At 44.1% G+C, this 27,336-nt stretch overlaps 1 protein-coding gene across 1 annotated transcript; it reads right to left on the bottom strand.

Moving 5' to 3' along the window:
• Positions 1-1,729: 1,729 nt before the first annotated feature.
• LOC121621375 (SH3 and cysteine-rich domain-containing protein 2-like) lies at positions 1,730-25,605 on the bottom strand. The gene is made up of 11 exons (XM_041957815.1): positions 25,519-25,605; positions 16,244-16,592; positions 14,681-14,775; positions 12,312-12,396; positions 9,809-9,924; positions 8,700-8,769; positions 8,392-8,474; positions 8,207-8,295; positions 5,999-6,050; positions 4,355-4,492; positions 1,730-1,838 (listed from the first exon to the last, which is right to left on the bottom strand). Exons 1-11 carry the CDS (start codon positions 25,603-25,605, stop codon positions 1,740-1,742), a joined length of 1,263 nt encoding a protein of 420 aa, XP_041813749.1. The 3' UTR covers positions 1,730-1,739.
• Between the last annotated feature and the right edge of the window lie 1,731 nt (positions 25,606-27,336).

The following is a 27,336-nucleotide window of genomic DNA, read 5'->3' as shown; positions in this document are numbered from 1 at the left end:
GAGTTAAGTTATTTTAGAGTTTGCAGTGCCGTCGATCTGCTGTTGCATCCTATTCTTCTATCCCACATTTTCTTCATGTGCGTGCGTCCTCTCTCTGGAACGGAATCTCCCTTTTAAGAAACGCATCAAAGTTGTTAAACAGGCGATGGGTGAATGAATCGATGGAACCATCAAATGTGCACCTACACACAGGAAAAAAAACAAACCTTCCCTTCATGTCATAACTGACCAGTCCCATCAATAAAGTGAGGACAAAACAGGGAGCGGGAGACGGAGGTGACAGGCTGACATTTGATCAATGATGACTCGTGCACCCATGGGTACAACACTACCTGCATGCACACACTGAGTCATGACGGCTCAGCACTGATGTCACTCCTCTCGCTGCACCTCCTCCTCCCTCTGTTTTCCTGCGTCCTCCTCCGAGCTGTCAGTGAAGCTTAGACTCCTTGTCATGGTCAGAAAGATCCCGACTGCGTTGTTGTTTTTCTGGCAGACTGGCTGTGGTTTATTTCCCGCTGTTCCGGCTCCAGTGAAGTCATGTTAAAATGCTGTGCAACGCTTACAACACCCGCTGCGGCTCTTCAGCGGGTCTATGGAGAAACCAACACTTTCTGCCAGCTGAACTCCTTAATGCTGAGGACCACCTGACTGGGTTTTCCTAGACCTTCCCTAGACTTGCAGGTTTCATGCCCCCTCCTTCTGATAAAAAAGTAAGACAAGAGTTATCAACAAGATACATTACACCAAAATCCATTCGTGGAAGTTTAAGTTCCTGTCTTGTAGATAGTTGAAAAGGTTGTTTTGCAAAATGTGTTGAGTTGATCTTTCTGCAGAGCGTGATTGATTTATGCCCTCTTTCTGCTAATTAAAAGATGCCGAACCGTATTTTCATTGTTATTTTATACTGAAAAAGTCAGGGGAGGAAAAGTTTCCTGTGAAAAGATCCCCAGAGCCTCCAATTTCCCTTTGAAAATCTTCTCACTTCTGCACTCTCAAGTCGGCGAGCGCAGTTATAACTCAGCCCGACACTGCTGAGGATTTTCGGATCCGGCGCGCTCCTTTCATCTGATTCGCCGGCCTGCCTGAGTGGCGGTAGCTTTCTCTGGCTGGCAGCGGTCGTCCTTGGCGAGTGCCTCATGTCGTGTACCAGTCTACACGAAGCTGATATAAGACACCAGACCAGAGACCCTGACATGAGCAGATAGGGATGAGAAATGCGGAGTGGGTAGAAGCAAGAAAAGGACACCGACAGAAGCATCATGTTCCCATTACAGGAGTCAGCCTCCTCCCACGTTGGTACACATCTTTTTGATGAGGAAAAACTAAATGTGAACCGGCATCCAGCAAGCATATTTAAAGCATTTTTTGACTTGTGCACCCTTTGTCTAACTATACACTGATTTTTGTATTGCAAAGATAAACCTACAGCAGTTCCTGTCTAAGAGCAGGATGACTCCATCACTGAACACTCTATTAAAAACTCTATTAAATACAGTAAACCAGTTCAAGTGGAAACCACATGTTCATCCTGGGCTGCGGTTCCCGCTCTTTGCAGAAACGTGTTTTCCGTCCAGTTTATCTGCATTTGGTTTGAGTCAGTCAGGGCTGGTTGTGGAGGCTGCGGCTGACGTTGTGCCGAGGGGGATGGCGGGGGAGGGGTGGTGTTGATGGTTTTGAAGATGGGCGCGTCCCAGGAGGAAGTACAAGTGGTAAGATGGTGATGTGCACACAGAGGCTCAGATCTCCTCTATGGAGTCAGCTGGGACCAGGCCTCTCTTCTTCCCGCTGCTCAGCTTCAGAAACACCTCGCCGTCTTCTAGCTTCCCCACACAGATCTGAAAGGACGAGAGGGAAACTGAGCTGCTCCATTCGTTGGAAAGGAACAGATACTGCAGCGCAGGACCAGATTTACCTGTCAAAACCTTTTTCTAAAGTTAAGGAATTTGACTCAAACATGTACAGTCTATCTATTTTGTAAGAAAATTATGTGACTATCACACTCTTTATCTTAATATATGTATGTGAATGAACATGCTGACAGTTCATGCCTGCAGTTATTCAGTGTAATTCATGCTTGGCGTTGCTTAATTTGTCAAAATGGTGAAGTTAAGAAGCAATACAACAAAATCTGGGTAAATAATTGGAATTTAACTTTAAAAAATGCTGTTTTGTAACAAAAGCCCTTATTTTAATTTACATAAAGGGACTTTGGAGCAGAATCAGCAGCTCATTTGTGCTTTCTTACCATTTTCTTTTTTCATAACAAGAACATTTTCTGATTTGTGCTAAAGCAAAAATATTAATGTAAACTGTGGCGTCGGGGAACAGCTTCTCCTCACAGCAGGAAACTAAAGTTTTGGGTGTGTGGGGACATAAATCATTCAAAGTGATATGTTCTCCATCAATCTACGTGTTTTATTGCTGAAAGCCTGTAAAAACTGGAAAAGATGAGCCTTATAGTGTCAACACACAGGAACAAAGCTCATGTTTGTGCCAATCCTTTGATCACGCCTTGACCGGGATGTGTCCTGCTTCTCCCCCAGTGTGAGCTGGGAGAGGCTGCACCCCCCTGCAGCTCTGCACAGGACAAAGTGGGAACCACAAATAGATCGATGGAGCCTTATCATCACCGACTGTCGAATGATTCAAATTCCCGAAATTTATGGAACAAACTTAAAGGATAACTTTCGTTTTTTACAACCTGGACTTTATTTGTAGCATTAAATACGACCATTTAGACACCCAGACAACTTTGGTGGCATTTGGAGTCGTTTTGAAGAAATTAGCCCCAGAAGAGCGGCGCATATATCCGTATAATGCAAGTAATTGGGGCACCCGTGCGTAGCCTCTATAAACGCATAATCTGCGGTGAAACTCGTTCATATTCCAATATTTTGTTATGATATGCTGGCGCTATTCCCCTCTGAGCCCGTGGTGGCATGTTATCAACATCCAGTGTCTCTAGACAACTACTTCTGACGTGGATGACGTCATTTTCGAGCGCCGCGCGCTGCAAGCGACCAGCCACAACACGGCTAACTCTGCGGCGGTCGGCTAGTTTAGCTGTAGTTTGCGACTGTTATTTTTTACAAAATGGATGAATATTTTTCCGACTCTGAGGTGGTGGACGATGACTTTGTTTACGATGGACGTCCTCACCGTTCTGAGCCAGAGTACACGGACGAGGAGCTCGTTGAAATGAGGACGAGGAGGCAGAGAGAGGAACAGCTCGCCAAACAACAACAAACGGCTGCGCGTCCACGAGTAGACGGTAACTGGTGGTGTTCTTGTGGACAATGTTCATCAATGACAACAGAGGAGGAATGCCTCTGTTGCTCAGAGTAGGACTTGCGGCCAGGAGATACGCGTCTGGATGTGTCAATAAATGTCTGTGTCACAACACTGAAGGATTTTCGCGCAATGATAAACTTCTGTCAAACAAAACCAAGGCAAATAAACAATCTATACATGTGTGTAAGCTATTTACTCAATTGAAAGTTGCCCATTTGGTCCAGCAGGCTTTGGCTGGGTCTTCCAGTTCACTTTAGGGACACGAAAAAACGTCTCCACCACAGCCCGGTTTATCATTGCGCGGAAATCCTCCAGTGTTGTGATACAGACGTTTATTGACATATCCTCCTCTGTTGTCATCGATGAACATTGTCCACAAGAACACCACCAGTTACCGTCTACTCGTGGACGCGCAGCCGTTTGTTGTTGTTTGGCGAGCTGTTCCTTTCTCTGCCTCCGCGTCCTCCTTTCAACGAGCTCCTCGTCCGTGTACTCTGGCTCAAACGGTGAGGACGTCCATCGTAAACAAAGTCATCGTCCACCACCAATATTCGTCCATTTTGTGAAAAATAACAGTCGCAAACTACAGCTAAACTAGCCGACCGCCGCAGAGTTAGCCGTGTTGTGGCTGGTCGCTCGCAGCGCGCGGCGCTCGAAAATGACGTCATCCACGTCAGAAGTAGTTGTCTAGAGACACTGGATGTTGATAACATGCCACCACGGGCTCAGAGGGGAATAGCGCCAGCATATCATAACAAAATATTGGAATATGAACGAGTTTTGCCCCAGATTATGCGTTTATAGAGGCTACGCACGGGTGCCCCTATTACTCGCATTATACAGATATACGCGCCGCTCTTCTGGGGCTTATTTCTTCAAAACGACTCCAAATGCCACCAAAGTTGTCTGGGTGTCTAAATGGTCGTATTTAATGCTACAAACAAAGTCCAGGTTGTAAAAAACGAAAGTTATCCTTTAAATGCGATGAAGAAAAAAATGAGCAAAATGTAAAGAAAAAGAGCAGAATAGGTCATTAAACAGCATGAATACATCAGCGTACCTGGGATTCCCTCACGGCCATGTGTCCTCTCTCTCGGTTGCCGGGCAGACCCTGAATGACCCTCCACACTCTCTCTCCTGGTCGAACCCTCTGCACAAAGTTGGCAGGGAAGAAGCCAACTCTGTCGCCACTCTTGCCCTGAAAAGCACAGAACAAAGAGGCATTTCTGCCGCTGTCAGTTCCTCCATCCTGAATCGTAATGGGAAATTACAAACAAAGTGAGACAGACAACACACTTCCTCACATTTCTGCCTGTGCAGAGACGAATCATTGTGGCTGCAGTGTACAAACAACTGAGGAAGACGGCACACTGGAATTACACCAATTAAGGTAATATTTGTTTGGAATCCAAACAAGAAATTGCTTCACCTCAATGTCATATTTGTTTCACGTGTATTTAAAAAAAAACAGTAGCAGCAGATTATGGCCCCTTGTTTGCTGGAGAAAACAGATGATGTTCCATTGAACCATATTATGCAGCATATTTCACTGTTTATGACCCTCTACCTCAGGTTTTTATGTGTTTATTGAAGTGATTCACAGGCTATACATTAGTCATGAGCAGATGATTCACAAATTATACATAATTTACAGGTTCTCTGGAACAGCAGTGTTGATTTAAAGTGTGTTTTGACTGCTGCTACATAAAAGTATCTGTCTTGACATCATCCGTTGGTTTGGACTATCATTTTGAAGAGTTTGGCATTTTGTCCGTCGCCATCTTGGTTTTTGGGGAGCCAGAAGTGACCATAATTTGGACGAGAGGGATACAGCAAGGGGTAAGCTAAATTATCAGCTAACACTAGCGCTGGCTAGCTAGCTTGGTTAGCAGGGTGCAGTGTCGTTAACTGTGATATTAACTAATTTTGGCTAGAAAAACAGGCTTAAACAAAACCATACGTACCATCTTTTATTTTACTCTAAATGTGATAATAATTTACAAAATAAACTTCATGTTTTATTAAAGTAGACTTGAAACTAACGACTGAGACCATAAACTCATTAGGAAAATGTTTATTGAGGTAATAAATCAAATGAGAATTAGGGTAATTTTCTCATAGACTTCTATACAATCAGATTTTGCAACCAGTGGAGTTGCCCCTGCTGGCCTTCACAAGGAATGCAGGTTTCTTCTACAATGGCTTACGTCTTTTATACAGTCTATGGCGACATAAATACTGGTGCACTGACTGAAGTCAAACAGAGTCTGCTCTTCATTTCAGTCTGGGTGCATCTTCCTTTATTTATGACTGAAACACACACACACACACACACAACTCAGATGCACATTTATTTCCACTGGGAGCGAGTGAAGCTCATTACAGACTCAATAAAGACCTCTTTGAGGTTGCAAGACTAGTCAAGTTCATTATGTTAAACTCTCAGTAATTTTCAGAGAAAATTATGTTCTATTTCTGTCTGTGGCTGCCTGCATGTTTATGACAGGCAAAAATGAAGCAGGTGTTATGCATTAAAGGCTTGATTTGAACACTTGAATTTGCATACGTGCACAATAAATTCATTTACACATATTTCTGTACACTCAAATACACAATCTACATAAAAGAACACAGGCACGCACCATCTACCACACACACACATACACATGCACACACAGATGTTTGGAGGGGATTTATTACCCACCTTCCACCACTCTTCATTCGAGTCGTCAGTGACCTGCACCCGATCACCGGGACTAGAGGAGATAACATAAGAGGGAGGATGGAAAAAGGAGGGATGAAAGGGGAGGTGATTGAGGTGTCGAGGGAAAGGGGATGGCGGGAGGCGGGGGCGAGAGCGGGACGGGGAGATGAAGAGGGTGAAAGAGCGAGAGCGAGAGCGGCGAGCAAGAAGGGAAGAAGAAAAGAGTTGAGTGCGAGCACAAAAGATAACATTATCCAACTGTCGCAGGAAGCTGTTGTACCCACAGCTACAAAGCTGCGGAGGTTAAAAATGTGAGCGAGCCTTTGTGTCCCTCTGCAGACTTGACAGAGCGGCCGCCACCGGAGTCATGAGGTCTGCATGAAACATGACGCTGTGCCGCCTGCTGCGGTGGTGCAGGCTGGGCCTGATCTGCAGCCGGCCTGGGCTGCATGCTAATGATGCTACCATTTTTTAATGAGACTTTTTCTACACACACACACACACACACTGTGTACCCTCCGTCCCAGATACACAGGGAGAAACTGCTGTCCCAGTTGCACTTCTGTACGTTGCGTCTCCTGGGTGTCTGCTCTCACTACTGCCCTATATGATCATCACTCAGAAACACACACATATGCACACAGTAAGTTTGCACACAAACTTACCAACTAGGGTGGGACCCATATACCTCAGCTGATGCTGGCCATTAATTAAATGTGAAACAATTATTATGCTCACTGAGGTTTCTCCCAGGAGCACAGCTACTTGAAACCAAAATGACAAACTCGTTGATGCCTTTTTTAGGTTCCTGCACACAGTTAGAAGGCATATGCTGAACAGTGGGATTAGCCTAGTTTAACTGATGTCTTTGGGAACAGCAGCTTTGCTCGGTGTCAGAAAAATGCACCTGTATAATCCTCCACTAAGTGTAAACAGCAAACCCTAACTCTAACTGTTTTAAAAGCACAACAGCAGCGCTGAGAAAGCTTTTTTTTTTTTTTCACAGCAGGAATTTTGGCTTGTCGTGGCAGGAGAGGCGCAGGTGAAACAAATGTCTTTAACGATGACTCAGCTCCATGACAGTGAGCCAGCATGCGTCGTAGCAGGATCCTGGAAGTAGCTCACCTGAATGGAGTACAGTCATTTTTCATGTTATTAATTACATCTGTGTTTTTTCTGCTATGACAAGCCAAAGTGTCGTGTATGAAAAAGGCCTGTTGTATGCCATACTAACTGCACAACCACGTGTTCACTCTTTAGTGATTTTATTTTGCATCTTGCCTGATTTGAAGCACTGTATTGCGGGATTGTTAGCAGAAAGCTTTTTTTTGTTGCATTGTGGGAATTTTTCATGCCACTATATGCATAAAATGGCAGAGAGTAAATGTAGCGCACTTTAGAGCAAACAAAGAGTGATTTCAGAATGCAGTGGAGATTTGGATGACCTTAATTACAAGCCTAGGTGGTGACTGCAGGGATAACTGAGAACACCTGTGTGGGTGTGCAGGGCTTTTAAATAACACAAGCTCATATTTTTTGTGAATCTGTTAATTCTGCATGTAGAATGAACGCATCCAGAGTTTTCCCTCCTGTCGAACACCTGTGATCGTCCAAATTACAAACAAATTATATATTTTACTTTACTACACGCAGAGCGATGGCACAGATGGCTGTCAACAGTCCCATGGATCTTCTACCTTTGAGAAAACTGTCCCCGAATCATCCATACACACACCTTCACACACACCCTGCCCTCATTTCACTGCTCCGTCCCTCCTTTCTTCTCTTTCCTCATCCTCCTCCATCTTATAGAGCTTTTACTTCTATATTTGCACTTTCCTTTCTCCGCCTGTGTCTCCCATCCTCACTCTCTTTCTGTGCATGATAATCTTCATCTCTCAGTTGTTCAGTGTCTTTATCCTCTCCCCTGCTGGGAACACAGCTCAGTTGCTACAAGGGGATAGTGACGGGCTACGAGTTTATAATTAGTCGTCCTTAAGGGCGCCCGGGCACTGTCCTCTGCAGATGGTGGGGACGTTTTTATCCTGCAGGAACAACAGCCGGGGCAAAACACAGGGAGGGACAGAAACACAGACAAAGCAACGCACTCATACTCACGTTAGGAAAAACACACTACCACAAAAGCACTCCTGCACGTGCTCACGCTTGCTTGCTTGCATGCAGGCAGTCGGTTTGGCTTTTACTCACTGTAGTTCCAGGTCGTTCTGTTCCTGAGGCAAAAACTTGTAGAGCGCTACATAGGTGTGGATGGAGTGAACTTCAATGCGCTTGGGCACCTGGACACAGGGAGACACAGGGAGGGCAGGCAGTGAGACAGAATACAAACATCAATGGGTGACAGTCTGCACAGGGGAATTAAAAAGAGGCGGCACCTTCACACTGCTCTCCTCGGCAGGAGCTTGGCCGCTGCTCTCCTCTTCCTCCTTCTCGATCTCGGCCTCGGGGACGGCGTCGTCTGGAGGTGGTGAGACATTTTTTTTTTTTTTTTTTTTTAGAAGGTGCCACGAAAGCATGCACCCACACATATGCAACCGGGCATGTCATTTTTTTTACAGCCAGACACAGTAAATCTCTCTCACGCAGACATGCACAGGTAAACACAACAGCACAGGCGCACATAGGCATGGACATACAGCGCATATGTGTATCCACATAGACACAGGCACACAGCCGTGATTACCCCCTGTCTCCTGAGTTATCTCTTCCTCCATGCTGCACTGTCTCTGCTGACTCTCCTCACCTCCCTCCCCCTTATCAAAGAAGGAAATAGAGAGGAAAGAATAAACTGTTAGCGCCAGGATGATGATGAAAGAGGATGCATTTTATAGTCGGAGTCAACGTTTTCGCCTTTAAAATATTCAGACTGCACATCACACAGATCAGTAGTTCTCAGTGTTGTAAAAGAACCTGCACACATGACCTACATACTCATGCATGAAAAATATTTGAGGGGTTTAGGGAGACTTTCACACTGTTTGTGGGTAACTACAGTGCACGTTTAATGAGTAGAACACAGAGACCGGTACCATCCATTATGCTCCTCATAGATGATGCCCTGGTGCTCAATTAGAAAACTTCACCATATGCCCAGTTGGATTTATGTAGGGGACTTTTAAAGGAAACTTTTCTTAAGCTTTAAAATTAATTCTCAAGCAGACATTTTCATAAATACACTCAGTTGCTTTCTGGCAGGGAGTTAGACGAGAGGCTTGATACCACTGTATATTAGGTTAGCCGCCGGTTTGCTTAGCCTAGCACAAGACTGGAAATAGGAGATAGCACATAATCACACATAAAAAATGGCAACTTGTCTTTTGTACACTTTTATGTTTTGCACACATCAAACAAACAAGATATAACATGTTAATCAGTGAGCTTTAGAGGTCCTGCTAGGCGGATTTTGATACTGTCTAATACAACCAGGCTAACTGTTTCCCCCTGCTTCCAGTCTTTGTGCTAAGCTAAGCTAATTGGCGCTTGGCGGTAACTTTATTTACTGTGCAGACGTTAAAGTGGTATGGATCTCCTCATAACTCTCTTAAGGGAGATCTTTAACGTTATCCAGCCAATTCAAATATATATGTGGATGAGTTGTAAAATGCTTACAAAATATAGCCAACTATGAACCTGGGGAGCATCCTGTGCAGCTACAAATCAATGCGGTATCTATGGTCTCAGTGCTTCACCAGTCAGATGACCAGTAGACCAACATTGCTAAATCTTTGTGGGTTTCTTAATCACAGGATCCGACTGTCCTCCACCCCGGACCACTGGGTGATGATGTCATACCAGGCTGCGTGTTGGAGACTCTGACAAACTGCCAAAACTGGAGCGGCTCATCTGTGCCAAGGACGTCCCGTAGCGCAAGGCGGCATACACGGGGTCCACACGCATCCGCGCCGCCTCTGAAACCACACACACATTCATAAAACTCATGCACGCACACACTGCTGCTCACTTTCTTTACAAACGCGCATGTGAATTATTCACGCAAAGACACAAGCTCTGCACACACACTACAGTTAAACTGAGATTACACCGTGCAACGTTGTGATTGTGCCTGTGCCAATCTGGAGGAACCACAGGCTCTAAATATAACTGTAGTAACACAGTCAGGCCTGGACCAAAGTGACCCACTTTAGATCTGAGAGAGGACAGCAGCCAAAAGTTAAGGGGACATCAAGACATTCCAATAAAACTACGCGCTTTGATTTATTTATACATTCACTTATTGGCAGGAGATGCATCTTAGTTTTAATAGCTGTAATATATCTGGAGCTGCAGTCGAGAAGAAAGGGAATACGAGATGAGATTTAAAATGTGGAAATCCTCGGAAAGCCTTCATTGCTACATTTGCAGCATGATGGCGGTGCTCGGGCGGTATCACAGTATTTCAGAAGTTAGGAATTAGATTTCCTGCTCCTTTCTCCATCCAGCTCGAATAGAGGCCGGAATGAATTTTCTTCAGGGCAGTACGTGTGTGTGTGTGTGTGTGTGTGTGTGTGCGTGTGCGTGTGTGTGTGCAGGATGAAGTCGTAATGCTTTCATATTGAAGCCGCAGCCTCCACGCGCTCGTCAGATGGATGAAAAATAAAACAGGAATGTTAATAACAGGAATTCTGCAGCAATAATGTCTTTAGTGCAACCTGTCCAAGTGTTTAGGGACGATAAAGCTCATTGTGCTGACTAGAAAGTGGTGCTCTGAGACTCTATACTCCTCTCCTCTATACAAATAATCATTTTTTGCACTGAGTCTCTGACTTTCAGCTTTCTTTTCAGTGCAGATAGAAGAATTCCAGATGTGTTGTGGCTTCATACCTGTCGTCATACCTTTATCAACCTCGCCTTATGACTTGAGCTTATTTTGACAAACTGATACTGATTTGACAAAAGATAAAGCATGCAATAGCAACCACATCTTATCCCCAACTATATTATTCAGTCTTCTTTCCAAAACTCGCCTAAAACAGCATGTCTTTAACCCTAACTTGAACTTAACACAGATGTTGTTTTTGTCTAAATAGACAAACAAGTCCTCGTGTACATAATTTCAGTATTTTTGCAATTTGTTAGATACAGTAAGTAATCAGATTTTAATTGTCAATGCAAGATTTCAGATTCGAGCGTTAATTGTACTGTACCCTCCATAGTCTAAATAGCTGCACTCCAGCAGCAATTAAACTCTCAGCCTCATAAATGAGGTCTAATATGAGACAATAAACTGATCTGCCAAAAGGCAGTTGACGGGAAATTACAGGGTTTGAAAATGAATGCATCATAAAAATTGTCATCTAATATTAATATGCATAAACATGAGCTCAGTATTTTACCATGCCTTTTGTTAGCAATAACTGTGAGGACACTTTGTAATGTGTGATTGGGAGTTTGGCAGGTTGCAGTCTCAGCTGGCCCTGGCAGAGTCCCAGGCGTCGTGGCGCTGAGCTCGGGGTGATGATGGAGCTGTAGGTTAATTGTTCCCTGATTCATGGATAGTACAAGGAAGTGACAGCATGAGGTGATAACCCTGATTCAGCGAGGCATACAGCACGTGAGATGAAGGGCTGCCTCACCTGCACAGATGATGAAGGTACGGCAAAGGAAAAACAAGCTCCCATACAGAGGCAATGGTGAAAGGAAGAACAAATTCAGGTGCTTTTAGGCCAGTGAGTCTAAAAACAGTCTGTGCTTGTACCACAGTGTTTTAGCCTTCAGCAGGTTTACTTGACAATAAAGTGACATGGAAATATCTGATTTGTTTGCTTACATAATTGTATAGCAAGTAAAAATGTGTGATTTGTATTCAAATCTTTCTATGTGAAATACAGTACAGGTAGATGCTATGATACAGAGAGCTAGCTATGAGAAAATAAGCAGCATTGAGATGTTTATGAAGCTTTAAACATGCAAGCTGCAGTCTCAGACACAGTCTGCATCAGTCCAAAGATATACAGTACGAATCACAAACAGAGGCATAAAAACATGAACATTAGAACTTACGATATAAATGTTATTCACATACTTTCAGGGTGCGGAACGTCCATCAGCCTCCAAGAGAAGCTGAATTTGTTCTTCCTCTTTCTATTTTCCCACTTCATGCTCCTCGGTTGTCAGGTGAGATGGAGACAGTTTTATTACAGTACACGCACGAGCACAACACCAAATCTAAAAATAAACCAAAAGGCTAGACAAGAGCAACGTCACAAAACAAAAGCACGTGGGACACATGCATAACAATGCACACTCGCACTCACTCATAAGCGCACACACACACACCTGCTTCAGGCACGCTCACCTTGGCTTGGTTGAACTTCCTTGACGACAGACAATTGGTCATTGACGAGCATCGGCGAGCTGAAGTTTCGCTTGAATGCCCCAGACTAATGGAGGAGAGCAGAAAGCAGAGTGTTTTTTTCCAGTTTCCATTACTTCCTGTTTATGGGCTGAGCTGATGGGGAAACCGGCTCCATGTGGTCATTTTAGAACATTAATGGAGTCATTTAAAAATCTGCGAACCGGAAACGCATCGAGACGCGCTGACAGACATGTGAGGCCACGCAGAGTGGCGCACATGCTGCAGTAAAGCTGCAGTCGAGTCACAAACTGAAGCGAAGTGTTAGCTCTCTTTGCTGCTAATTATGAACAATGAATTTCCTTCGGTGGCTTACTTGTGTGCACGTGGCTTACACACAGGATTCTGCGTGTGCATGTCCACACGCCTGTGATTTCACACTGAATTAAGCACAGTAAGTGTTTCGGCTGAGATGTCGGTTTGTCTTTGCTTTGACTTGCAAATGAGCGACTCGCTGTGTCACATTATGATGAAGAGAGAAACACTGTGGATCAAAGGTAGTGAGTGATACCTTTGTTTCTCTGAAGAAGCTGAGGTTCTGGCCTGATGATTTTACCTTTCATTGCCCCCGTCATTCCCCTAACTCTCCTTCTCTCTTTCTTTGTGCTCTTCTTTCAAATTGCACTGAGCCATCTCGAACACAGTGCTCTTAAAATTTTCCAAGTGGCTCTCAGAAGGTCTCACCCCCCGCCGCATGCTAATGTCCTCTGCCCTACACTAGAGGATAAACACAAAATCTCTGGCTGAAATCACTCCCAATTTACTGCCTGGTGCACCGTACACCTCTTTCACTGCTGCCCTTCACACAGCTTCCAAATACAAAGCATGCGAAATCCCACACTGGATCGAACAAAATGTTGTCTGTGGCGTTTACATGAATGTTTGCTAAAAATTCCATAATGCAAATTGATCCCAAGGTCTGAAATCTCAAATTTCTCTCGCTATTGAGTATCTGAGCATTAATAATAAGTAAATGAGGTAACAATAAAGCGATTTTAGATGCAGCTAAAAATTAAGATGGCTTATAAATGCGGATATTCTACTGATTTTGGCCCCAAGGGAAAGGTGATGTGATTAATGGCTTTGTCTCAGCCACGGCAGCACTTCACATCGCATAATACTGAAAACAGCATCATGCCCTTTACCACATGCATCTGTGTCAAAAGTGTTGCTGTGTGTTTGTGTGTGTGTGTGTTGATGCAATGGATGGCTGTGCACAGTGATGCAACATTAAAAAAATATGAAGCAATGTGTTAATATAACTGCACAACATGCTGCTGTCCCTGACTTATACGAATCAATAATGATGGAACATGCTTGACGGCGCTGGTAAAATCTGAGTGATCCAGTAGTCCAACCAGTCCAGATTTATGGTAAAATTACCATGGTAACGGTGTTTCTGTGCAGGTTATTCAAATCATGATTGCAATCCAAACTGTTATTGTTGCTGGTGTTTTTATAATGTGCCTATTAAAAATGTCTGGGTAGGAATCAGACAAATGGGAGGTCAGACTTGAGGAAGAGAAACACTGTCTCAACACTTTTCTTTGTTTCATCGATGTAAAAAACGATGTGGCTTCCTCTTCAGTCGAGACAAGTTGTGTTTTATGTGGTTTCCCTTATTGTAATAGCTACGAGTTTATTTGTAACAACATTTAAGTGAGCGCAGGCTGGAAACAGGGGAAAAGGCTGGCCTGCTTTCCTGCTAACATCTTGTTGGTTGAATCCTTAAATTTGTTGTTTTTCAGGCCAACCCAGAAAGTAACTGAGTCCAGCGCACAAGCACCCATAAAATGGTTCATTTGTCATTTTTTCTTCAGCTTTTGCACAGATTAAACAAACAAGGTTAGAGATGCCAATATGCAGATTTTGTTACCTTTGGACAGAGCCAGACTAGCTGTTCCTCTTGTTTCCAGCTAAACTAAGCAAACCGACTGCTGGCTGTGAGGCAATTCCTTTAAGGATGTATCTCTTTTTCATAAATAAAATTTAAGGGAACAAGTGAATATTTTCCTGGGATGCTTTATGCAACTGGGTGAAATTCTTCACTAAAAACTGCAAGGGATGTTTTTTTCTATATATATTTCCAGCAGAGGAAGAACTGTGCAGTTATAGCCACCATGGCTGACTAGTCAGAAACAGGATCATGGCACACAAATGTCACAAACAAAACCACATCAAATAAAAAGTTGATACACAGATTACAAATAAAATGCTAAGCAAACCAAGAGAGCCAGTCAGTGGGTTTTGTTGAGGAAAACCACCAATGTCATGCATAAGGGCAACATCAAATTCTGCGAGCGTATTCGCACCTTCCCATGGCACGGCTGCTGCGACAGTTCCGAGGTGCACCACAGGTGAGCGGCCATCTTGCATGTTTTACACCGCAGAGCCTGTTTGGAGTTTCCTGCAGAGAGGGACAGAGAGGCGAGAATGAGAGCGGAGGACGCAGGCGTGGAGGCAGCGGCGAGAAGAAATACGCAGCGGGCTGCAGGCAGGAAGAGCTAACAAACCAAAGTGGCCTTCAGCTCATATGAGCAGGTTTCTTTCTCTGCTCAGGTAGCAAGTGTAATCAAGAGCTGGCCCAGGTTTGTCAAGCTGGCTCTGTTTGCAGAGCTGCAGCTTCATAATCAACAGCTCCTCTTCCAAAACAGCCTGCAGAGATTGGAAACCAGCTGGACATGTTTCAATCATAATCGATATGGCATTGAGTCATCTTGTCTTTGTTTTCAAGTGCTTCAGTGCATTGAGATGTTTTCCCCTGATTTGTTTGGTGATGAAAAATCCTCTGCTGATTGTTGTTTTTAACCATTTAGCTAGAAGTTGAGTCTCTTTATATCTTACAGACCAAACAGGAAACGATTTCTGGTTTTGTTGCAGATGGGGATCACATCTGCAGGTCTGGAAATGGATTTTACTTCATCATCTTAACAAGGAGACAGAGGCTGGACCGCGGAGGAGCACAACTAGAATGAGGCGATGCATTACATAAATAAACCCACAATGCATGCAAAAAAACACATCACAGTCGCAACAGCAGAGGAGGCCGGAGCCTGTAATCGATCATAGTGACAGGAAGTAGATGTAGCAGAAATACTAGCAGTGGCTTGTAGTTCATGCAAGCGGCAAATTAGGGATAAAAGCACTCACACATCTGCAGCACAGCGATCCGTGTTAATAATCTAATGGTTTCTTCACAGCCACAAACACTGAGAGAGCTGCGTGGAACTCATAAAGGCCAGTTTTGAATCTAATATTAAGGTTGTTTCTTCATCTGTTTCAAGGATTTTTCCTTTGAATCTTTGACTCTATCATAACGTGCCACCATGCCTTTACAGGAGGATATAAAATAAGCAGCTGGTTAATTTATGTTAGCAGAAAAAAAAAGGAATCAGGGGAAACAATTAAAGGTGACAAAATTACTCTTAATTCTTAATCTCAGTAATTAATATATTATATCTTCTGTGTTTGATCTATATGAGCAGTGTACAGATTAGTACAGATGGGAAATTAGTGTTCAGTCTGGGACGCTAACCTTGTAAATCTGCAAGTTTTTGCACGGATTAAACATACGAGATATAACATGTCAGCTGTAGAGGTGCTGGTAGCCTTATATTTAACAAAGCAAATATGCGAGCGGTATCTTCTCATCTAACGCTTCACCAGAAAGCCAATAAGCATATTCATAATAATGTCCAACTATTGTTTCATGGAGCAGTAGATTCCATTAACCATGTATAACAAATTTACACGTATGTTTTCTACATAAACATTGCACTAGAAGGGATCCACATAAGCACAGACAGGAAGGCCAGAAAACTGAAAAAAAGGGAATAAAAGGAAAGAGAGTCCAGGGGGGAGATTGAACACCTTACCCACTATCATGTGCTTGCAGTGCTGGCAGTTGGTGGGCTTGCGAAAGACATGGTCCTGGAAAGAGTGGGTAATCTGAGGTCTGGGGGGCTTGGTGGGCAGTGATGGGGAAAGGCTGAGAGAGGGGGAGTGGGAGGCGATGGAGGGGTTGGGGCTGAGAGATGGCGAAATGGACGGAGAGCGGTCGCCGACGAGAGGAGAGCCAGGCAGCAGCGGGGGAGAAGGAGGCGGCGGGTCGGTAATGAAATCCGGGGGGAGGCGAGCGTCGCTGTAGGACCTTTGGAAGAAGTTCTCCACGCTTTTGCTGCGCATGATGGTCTTGAAGGACAGCGAGCGTTTTAGTCTCTGGAGCTGCACACACACATTGACAGAGGCACGGAGAAAGAAGTTACACTACGAATAAACACAAGATAAAGCAAGAACGCTGCGCCACATTAGGGAGCAATAACAAATGTCCAATACGCCCTCAGGACAGCACAGGCAATATCCCGGCATCCATAAACACAACACTCTGATCCGTAGGCCATGGGGAAAGAGGGTGACTCATGAAATGCAATATCACCTCATAAGGAAACAACACATTAATAGCAAAGCTATCTGTATGTTCCCTTCAGTGGGACTAAGCATATCCTTCATACTGTCACATTTAACAGGGCAGCTTGTGCATTTGGCTCATGGTTAAACAAGATAAGCTTTCTCTCTTTGAGAACACCCACAGCCATACATTGAGGACTGCCGTGAGAAAATGGCATTTCCTTGGTAGCGGTGGCTGGGGGGCTATTTCGACCGAAACAAGACGGTTTACACAGCATTATCATTTACCAACAGTCTATCTCCAGGGCTCTTAATCTGATGGAGTCTGCTCATTGGACCGATTGATCCCGCCACAGGTTTTCACTAAACATACAGGGCTGATGGATCCCACCTCAAAGGGCCAAACTCGCATGCCCACAACATGGAACAGTTGCACATACCCTCTCTCATGTATTGACACAACCAGTGGAGCCTGTTTCTAGAAAGCTGTATTGACCAAACAGTCTTAAAGAATTGATGGATGCTGCATTTCAAAAGCCGCCCAGCATTGATTGGCTAGACAAATGCATGTATCCTGACGTTTCCCTCCGGCTATGTGTACAGATGATGATGCTAGTTTCCCGGGGGACGGGCGGCCGTTTGTTACCCTGACATGCAGCGCCGGTGGAGGGAGAACGGCGTGAGGGTGCGGCCGTGTCACGGGGGAAGAATGCATCAACACAGACAGACAAGCAGACAGATGATCAGTAGGCCACAGACACCGTGTGCGCACGCTCTGTCTGTCTGCCTGTCTGCGCTCGCTCTGCTCAGTGCCAAACATAATCACTTTACAGGGACATGCTGTTTACAGCTCTGCGCGTCTGGGAATAAGATATGAAAACAGTTTGTCTATTTGAGTTTGTGTGTGTGCAGAGCACGAGAAACAAAAGTCTACGCCTGAGTGCAGGTTTGCACAGTCCATGCTTCCTGTAAACCTTTACTAGAAATGTCCGTTCATCAGGTTAAACTGATGAAGACAAGCTAGGGCAAACTCACAATACTATACCATACCAATGCTTATATTGCTATTATAGCTGTGGATGCACAGAATAGTGTTATTCTCTCTATGTTGCACCTTATTAAGGGTTTATAAGATGCAACTTTAATAATAATAGAAACACGGGGAGAGAGTATTGTCAGTCTGATTCATGTCCTTGACTCTCATTACAGTCTTCACTCTCTGGCAGAAGATTCAGAATTCCTCAGTGTAATTTAAAGCACTCCCAGCATTCATTTCTACCTGTGGCAGTTAGCATAAAAAGCGATTTTGATGTCGTTACCTGCAGGGGATGTGCAGTGCTGTAGATGTTTGGGGTAAGTGGGCTGGAAGAGATTGTTTAGTGTGTTGTGTGGATGTGTTTCAATACGTTTTGCACGTATTTAAGGTTGTTGAATTTGTTTGTGCTGTACATTTATTTGATATGATTTCTTAATCGTCCTAATTCCAAGATTCCACCAGGCGCATCTGCATGACACTGTGTATGCAATGCCTTTATATTCTGTCCTCCATGCAGCTGCAAGCACCAGCAAGCGCATTTCAGAAGCAGAGCTTAACTTGTTCGGATTTTCCTGATTTGGGAATCCAGGTCCATTCGGAGTTCAATTAAAATAGTGCTTATGGATTTAGCATTGCACTCTTATAACATTACCAGTGCATAAGGATCAAAATTGCTTATATATATAGCACAGATATCATTCCATGCAATCTTCTTTGTTCTCAAAATCTGGCGCCTACATCATACTAACCCACAATGCAACTCAATGGCCAACAGTTTGATTTCAGAGTGTGTGTTATGCTAATAGCAGCTAATGTAGCCTTGAGCCACCAGCCTTATACAGAGATGAGGAGCTGGCTGCAGAGGTCTAACTCAGCACCACCAGATTTTCAGCCCAAACTGACGCTGACTTTTTCTACAATCCAACTTTGAGTGTGAAATCACAGCGCTTCCCCTTTAAGGTGCTCAAATGACGATTTGAACACCTGCAATTTTACGACAACTGTGCAGACTCCACCTGCTGAAACACGAACAAACTACCTACAAGTATTAAATGTTACAACCTAGCTTTACTGAACATAAGAATTCCTTATGGTATGCACGTGGTATGCATTTTTAAGCATGTTTGTTAATACCGCAATGCTTTGACACACGTTTTCTGCGCAGCATCACAGCCTTGAGCGCTCTCAATCAGAGCAGATGAGTAACAGCCCCAGCTAGAGCACATGTCTCAATTACAGTTAATCTAATCATCTGTCAGTGTGCGAGCCTAAAAAGCATTCCCGTTAGCTTCCATTTGAACATTAGCTGAGAGCGTCATATTTCTGAGTCAAAGCCGGCGTGATACTGCGCTTAAGTCAGGTCATCAGTGCACACAGTCTCCATTCATGTGCATGAATTTCTCACATGATGTTCTGTGACAGGTGAGATCCAGATATCGATGGAGATGAGTCAGAGTGAACCGAGCTTCGGCGCAGATGACACCCTGGTTGTGATTAAGATCTGGTCCCATTTGTATTATTCATCCCCTGTAATCTCATGACGATGCCTCAGTCTTCTTTCCTTTATCTACTAAATGTACTTCTGACAAGTACTGAAGCCTTTCAACTGCAGAAATAATGCTTTTTCCAAAAGAAACATTTGGGTTTGATTTATGTTGCTGATGTTTCTCTCGTAACAAATTATTCATATAATCCACAAATGACGCACAATGCCATGCAAAATGCATAACGTTACCCAGATTTACATGCACCTGCACACTCAATATCCTTCAAGCAGCAACAGTGACACTGCTGCAGATTTTCACTGAGCTGTGTCAGTGGTCCAAAAAGCCCATAATTCACATATCTTAAATCCATATACCAACCCCCAGCCATTCTCACATGTAGCCAATTATGTCCAAAATCAATACTCCATAGAGGGACAGCAGGGTTTGAGCAGACATAATTCAATGGTAAAGCTTTTATTTCGTCCAAATATGTGGCTCTTCCTCCCTCCATCAGAATTTAATGGGGCTAGGGGCAAGGCTGAGATATGTATGGGATGCTCCAACCTGTCCAGGAGCAGAGACTGAACTTCAAAGGCTTGGTCCTGCTGGGAATGCTACCATAAATACAGCTTGTGGCCATGATTTGCTTTAGTGTGGCTTTTATAAATAGTTCACCTTGTCGAAAACATTTCAAATGGAAAAGCTTAACCAGTAAGTCCAGCTGCGTCTTCATTCAGAGGCGGTAAAGGTCAAAATATACACTCTCTCAAGCTTCAACAGTCTGGAGTTTCGTGAAAAGGTCTCAGTGATGGGGTCTGCATCACCACATCTTTCCGTCTGTCTAAAAACAACAATCAGACAGTCACATCCTATTATATAGAGAGTGGCCATGTGTGCATATGTGTTACAGCGGAGAGATTTTGAGCTAATTCCTCTCCAGTTTCCTCAAATTGCTCCTTCTATTGCTATCTGTGTTCACTCCTGAATTGTGCCTGTCGCCTCTATGTTGTCAGTATCAGAAAAGTGCAGCAGATATTGGGGGGAAAACACCCACTGCAGCAGATATATGTGCACCTTCACTCGGTTTTAAATCAGTGTCAAAGCTAATATTCAACAAAGTGTATGTATGCGACCTAAAAATGCAATATCTTACTGTCTGTATCCTGTAATTTCCACTTTAAAATTCTCCCATGCTTCATGCCCGCCTTTGTGCCGCTCTATAAAAAAAGTGTGCACAATTAGTTTTTTCTTCTTTTTTTTTGCCGTGGTGAACGTCACCACATCCGACCTTGTTCTAAGCGAGGATATTTCAGACTTAAGAAGGATAACCGTGCTGTGGAAGACACAGTTTCCCGGCTCAATTCAATTCTAGGTCATCAGCAGAATACGTGGTTACAGAGGAAATTATCATCCTCAGGTACATGACGTGTTTAGGGACATAGTTATTTACACCGTCACTGTGTGGCCTCGGTTGTTTTGGGCAGATAATGTGAAACTGAATTAAACCAGCTCTCTAAATGAACAGACGTAAAAGGACGATCTGGTTTTATCACAGAGGAGTCAAAAATAGAGGAAATCACAGGGAGAGGCATAAAATGACACATATCATAAAATCTCTGAGAGAAGCGTGCAAACAGCCTCGGTGATCATGACGAGGAGGATACCGAACCAGCTCCGTGTCCAAACATTTCCCGTCTTGGCTGAAGTTACTATGGACGGCAGGCTGGCGGATTCCCACTTGAATACTAGATAAGAGATGCATAATCACAGGCCTGATGCCATCATTCTGTCCCTGTTGCACATGCATGCACACATGCTCATACACACAGAAGCACCCCCCCCCCCCCCCCCACTTCATCTCTCTGTGATTGTTTAATGGAGAATCTCTGTGTGAAATAGTAGCTTGGATTGCAACCACTTCCCTCGCTGCAGCACAATTCCGCACCCGCGTTCAGCTAACCCCGCCATGCCGCTTTGCCCTGGCAACTCATCACCCGCCCATTTTCACTCACCCAATCACTGTTCACACACAGCACCCCGAGCGCAACACAATAGCTGTCAGACTCCCTCGCCCTGTCTGTTTCCGAATGAGCATCGACGGTGACAAACAAGTCTCCCTAACAGATACTTTTCTTCCCCTCGTCACGAATGGCACACGAATAGACGCTGCCTGTTTTGTAGCGTCCACCATTTCGACGGTTCACACCTTTCCCTGTGGTGTCACATCAATAAACATCACAGCAGTGAAGGTGTTACATTAATTAATGAAGACCTTGGCCCACTTCAGCCTCCCTCCTCGACTTACTCCCCTGTCCAAGTCACTCAGATCCGTGTCTCAGAAAGTGAAGCGATAGTTCACTTAGAAGTTTGCTCAGTGGTAAGTTTTGTAGCTTGGAAGTGAGAGCGCAGACACCAGGAAACATCCATTTAGCTATTTCCTGTTTTATGCTGAAAGAGTTTCTCCTCACGTGTCATGTTTTGTTTTACTTCCTGCCTTTGTTTCTTTTCTGCCTTGTGATTGCAGATTCGTTTCACCTGTCCCTCGTAAATCTTCCCTCTCTTGTGTATTTAATCAGTGTGTGTGTCTTCCCTCTTTCTGCTGTCAGGTCGTCTGCGTTTGCTCCCTTGTCCTGTATTTATTTCCTGCCCGTGCCTTACTGATTTGTTATTCTGGTAATGTTTGGTAATCAGTATTTCTTCTTTGTTTTTTGGATTTTGCCCCTGCCTGTGCCTGCAGTTTGTTGCCTTCCTGGTTCATTAGTCTGGATTCAGCTTTTGCTATTGAAGCTGGCTTTTTGCTCTTCAACCTGCCTGCCTGTGTGTCCTGCATTTGGGTTCAACTCCTTGTTTCCCACATACACAAGAGTGTGACATGCGCACCCTGCAGATCATTAGCTGCTGTTATATGCTGAGTGCAGCAGGTGACTAAAATTAAAGGCGCTGTGTGTTCTGCCACTAGGGGTCTCTCAATCAAAACAATAATAAAAGACGTAGTTCACCACAATTACACAGTAAAATTTTGCCCTGAAATTAGGTAGATACATCCTCCTCAGGATGAATTGTAATGGCTTTGGTGTTGAGTTGTGCCATCAACTTTAATTGTTAGCATGCTAAGACGCTAAACTAAGATTAACACGGTGAGCGCTACACCTGCTAAACATCAACATGTTAACATTGTCATTTTTAGCTTGTTAGCATGCTTACATTAGCATTTAGCTTAAAGCAATGCAGTGTGTATATTATATAACACATGTATGCAAAAACTGGTCCTGTGTCACAATGGCCTGTTATACATGAACTGTTCACAGGTGTAAAAACAAAATACTCATTTTCTTAGTTACGATTTGCATGGACGTATAATTACACAGTAGAATTTTAGGACGAGATATGAGCATATTATGAAAATATGATTCACTGAAAGTTTGATTATTGCCCAGCTCTTACAGCATATATTATTCACTCTGGTTCATTTCCATTCAGGGATCTTTCTATCTCTCCCATGTCTGCTCACACAGTGTACTCACACTTAATAAAGATGCCAGATAGAGCAGAAAAACACCTTTTGTTATTGCTAAAGCTATTTTACTCTGGATTAATCTTCCATGACTCAACATGCTGAGTTCAAGTGTTAGAATGAAGCACCAGAGTGAAATATCTCCTTGAAAAAACAGCTGAACTTGGCCATGAACTGTATGGTGTACGATTACTTGTCATTTAGCTTTGGAGCTGCGACAAGTTCTCATTTTCACACTGTAGGCAACACCAGTCACCTCTTATCACTCTGCTAGATGTGTGTGCGCTTAAGTGCTCACATTGAGAGAAGAAGATTGGGTGAAGCATCCAAAGGGGACATGTGGATGAGTTGTGATTTCTCATCACATCGTGGACAAGCTGACAAAAAGGCCCCCCACCCCCCCAAAAAAACATGGTGCCAGGTATTATAGAAGTTTTTAAATCTCTGTGGTCAGATTTCCCTGTGTGCTCATCTTGGAGAAAAAGAGGTTTACCTGTACACTTCTATCACAGAAAGAGCTCCCAAAGCACCAACAGCCCTGAGGGATCAAACAGCTCTCGACAAAGAGGGAGACTGCCGGCTGATGATTGCTGCTCTGGCATCTCATCTGCTCCACCACTCACGTTTCTGCCGGCCTTGGCGAGAGAGCGCGCTACAGCGTTGGGAGCCTGGGAGAAAAGTCCACGCTTCTCTTCCTTTTAATCCTCTGGCACTGTTTTCCTCCGTTCCTGATTTCTGATATGCATCTTTGTGGGAAATTTGCTGCTGGTGGTTTTCAAGGAGCATCTGCTATCTCTCCCTCCCTGTCATCCTTATCTAATTAAAAACACCACGGACTCATGTGTCTGATTTGATTCCTTCAAATATTACACCCTGTGGCAACATTTTATTTTAGGAATGGCGATGATTAAGTGTATACAACAGATATGGGTGGAATACTAATGTGTAGGATTTTCAGCTTCCTGGGACAACACCTATGTGTAGCAGAAATAAGCTCAAATTCACTTCAATATTCTCCTACAAGATTCCCTGACAGACTCCTGCATGGTTGTAAATTCACACTGACCTTCCGGTGGCAGGGACCTATTGAATCCTGGGCATTTAAAGGAAGTTAAACAGATGTTTCAATTAACCTTTCACCTGAATATCAAACATCTACAAGCTGTATAAGGCGTGTGAGGGCTTAAGGTTGAAGTGAAATCTATTCTCACACACAGCTCTGGAATTCAACCTTAATTGATGGTGAGAGCAGGGGGAGTTGAGGAACCAGGCTGGTGACAGAATGACCAGCTTGATTGGTTTGTGGTATTAATGGTTGCGATGTGCTGAAGCCGGCACAGCCAATGAATCATATGAATACCAATCAGTCCCGCTTGGCACAAAATATCACCCAATATCTTTGGTAGCAGCTGGTGAGGAGTGTGGCAGTGGAGTGGACCACACTGGAGAGGGAGAGGCCGACATTCATACTTCTCACAGAGGACATCAAATATTTAGATGAAGCACAGAGGCAGTGCGCTGGTGAAGTATCTGACTGTGCTGCGCAGGAGTGTCACTTTGCTTCATGTCCACAGCATGTGTGTGTGTGTGTGTGGGCGGCGAGAGGAGGCATGAGGCGGAGACAAAGACTTGGCTGAGGGAAAGTTGTATGAAGTGTCTGAGCCTAATGAATCAGGGGTCCTAAAAGCCAACCATTACAAAAACAGGCATTGAGAAAGCTTTCACAGCTCCAGCTCTTGAAATCTTTGTTTATACAGTCATCTCAACAAATTAAACGGAATCATAAGGACACTTTGTGAGGGCACTTGAGGCTCAGGCGAGCCTACACTGTACAGTAAGAGGATCTAGCTCTGTGTATCAGGCAAATAACACACTTAAAAGTAAATGTGTCCCTTTATGCTTTTTTGCAATATAAACTTTCTTGCAGCACTGAAGAAAAGGTTGTTTGACACAATGTGAGAGTGCAACTATGTGGGATGAAGACATGACTGTCAGCAGCCATCAAAAAGCAAATAATAAAATGCATTTGATTGCAACCATTCTTCCATGTAAATGAATATCGTGAATTAATGTCAAACATAAATCCCCTTTGTGTGTGCATGTATCTGTTTGCCACATTGTGGGGACTCGTCTTCCTTTTGGGGACAAAACACAACACCCCATAATGTAAATCGTTAAATTTTAGGGTAAAGACTTTTAGGTTAAACAGTGGTTGTGGTTTGTTTTAGAGTAAGTGTGCATAAAATTAATGTACGTCATAATAATGTCCTCTGAAGTGATGGAAACAGGACTGTGCGTGCGTGCGTGCGTGCGTGCAGGAAGCGGGTTTGGAGAGGTAGAGAGAAACAGGGGGGGCAGTGACATCAGAACTTACGTGTGAAGTTACACCTAGTGACGCAGCCATGATGAATACAACTGCAGTTGTGAAGTGTTGTCATCAATATTACATAAACCGGTGGAGTAACACAGGTGGAGCACAAACCTGCAACGTTACAGGTAAAAAAAACTAGAAGAATCTCTCCTCTTACTCAGCCTGCAATCATTTTGTCAGTATGTGGAGGAAACTGCTCTGCAAAGTTCACTGCTTGAATCTGAGTGTCTCATATCTCCTGGTCACCGAGATTCGAGTGTGAACTGCGGGAAAGGTCGTGAGAGATGAGTGTGCACGTACTGTCCGGAGCAAAGCTCCAAACTGCCGGTACTTGCCTTTGATGTCATCGGCTGGATGGACATGGTGCTTGGAGAGCGCTGGAGCTGCGACTCGCTCTCCATCTCATTGTTCTCAGTCATCATTGATACCGTGATGGAAAGAGCCGTTCAACAGTAATACTAATAATAAAAAAAACACACTTTAACTCCTCAGACTGTGTCCAGTCGGTAGGAAATCTCCGGCTTTAGTCATACAAAAGCTTGATGAAGAGTGACAGATCCACATCACAGGGGTTTGTGCGCGCTTCGACGTGGACGCCTTATGGTCATTTGCTCTCCGCGCACCAGCTGCAAGCTCGGTCGATTAAACAGTTTCTAAACACACAGACACGCACACCAGTTTGTATTTCGCTCATGCCATGCAAGGACACGCATCCAGGAGACGGATGAGCCGAGTGGATGAGTAACTGTATTGTCCCTTGATGCGCATCGCTCCAATGTGGCACAATTCCGTCCTACAGTTGCAAAAATCAGCAAAACAGCGATGTCAAAACGTCAGATTAATATGGCTAGATCCAAATAAAGCCGGTGCTCTGAAAGGCACCGGCTAGTTGTAAATCCAAAGCGAACTGTGCCTTTCACCGCTGCACAGACTTGAATTTAAGCGCAATCTGAGGCACGCCTTCCCGTGCGTCTGAGGCGCATGATTGGGGCAATTTTTACAACTCTGCCAGAATCCATTTAGACCAAATCCGGATTCACGCTCGTGGGCGGGGGCTCATTTTAAGACCAAATATAGAATAGCTCAAAATTCGCAAAATAGAGAGCCGGATTTCTCTCTGAGGCGATGAGAGACGGTAATAAAAGCAGGATGTTCTCTCTCCACCTTCCCGCCCGGTTCCTGCAATTTTTAGTCAAAGCTGCAAATGCACCTGTTTGACTCCACTGTTGTAGCCGGTCAAAACAGGTCAATAATTGAGATATTATTAATATTTATAATTATATATATATGTATGAATCAATGAAAGAAGCGGGGTGGTGGATGAGGTGGATTTATCTACTCTGGCAGAAAATGATCTATATGGGACGAGCTGGACTACTTTCTGTTCATTTTCTGAGCTTTGGAGAAAACAGTTTTCAGCCACACTTTTACTCTGTTATCATCCACCCCTTGTCATTTGTCCTCTGGGTCTACACGCATGCAGCTACATCAGGGGCGGTATTATTTGTTTAAAGCAGCCAGAATGAGGCCAGAGGATTTGTACCTCTGATTTCTAGTGCAATCTCATTTCCCACCTGGTTTTAGCAGCCTCCTGGGGTGGGTGTCTACTGACTGCCCCCTTTAGATCGCATACATTGCACTTTGGATGGAAAAAGAATGAAGCAATAAGGTTTTGGTCACAGCCTCTGATTTTTGAATTAACCTGATGAAGGTAAAAGACAGGGAGAGCTATGGTATTGTGTGGTGTTTTAAATTGAGGTCTATGCTGATACTGCACAACTCACAGTGTGATGGGGAGGAAAGACTTCTAAAAGTTGGTTTTTGTTTTTTTTTTTCTATCTGCGCTGCATTATTTCACCTAAGCCTGACATCAAAGTTTGCTCTAAGCTGTCAGAAAGTCTTTGGGCGTGGGTGTGTTGGAGAAAAAAGGGGAAGACAAAGGGAGAGAGCCTGTTATCACATTAATTATTGCTTCACTCAGAGCCAGGGCGCAGCAGATAGCAGAGTGGCTGCTGAAAGGAACACTCTGCCAACAAAAGCCAAGTCAAAAGTTGTCTCGTCTGTAAGCTGTGGCTTCGCTGTCAGAAATAAACAGAAACACAATGTCTTGGTGGGGCGGTGTGCAGTGAGCTGTGATTTGATCCGTCTGTGTT

Source organism: Chelmon rostratus, chromosome 17 (genome assembly GCF_017976325.1).
Source record: "Chelmon rostratus isolate fCheRos1 chromosome 17, fCheRos1.pri, whole genome shotgun sequence".
In the NCBI taxonomy this organism is placed as follows: domain Eukaryota; kingdom Metazoa; phylum Chordata; class Actinopteri; order Chaetodontiformes; family Chaetodontidae; genus Chelmon; species Chelmon rostratus.
The sequence above is the reverse complement of the archived record's forward strand: the minus strand, read 5'-3'. Positions and strand labels throughout refer to the sequence as shown.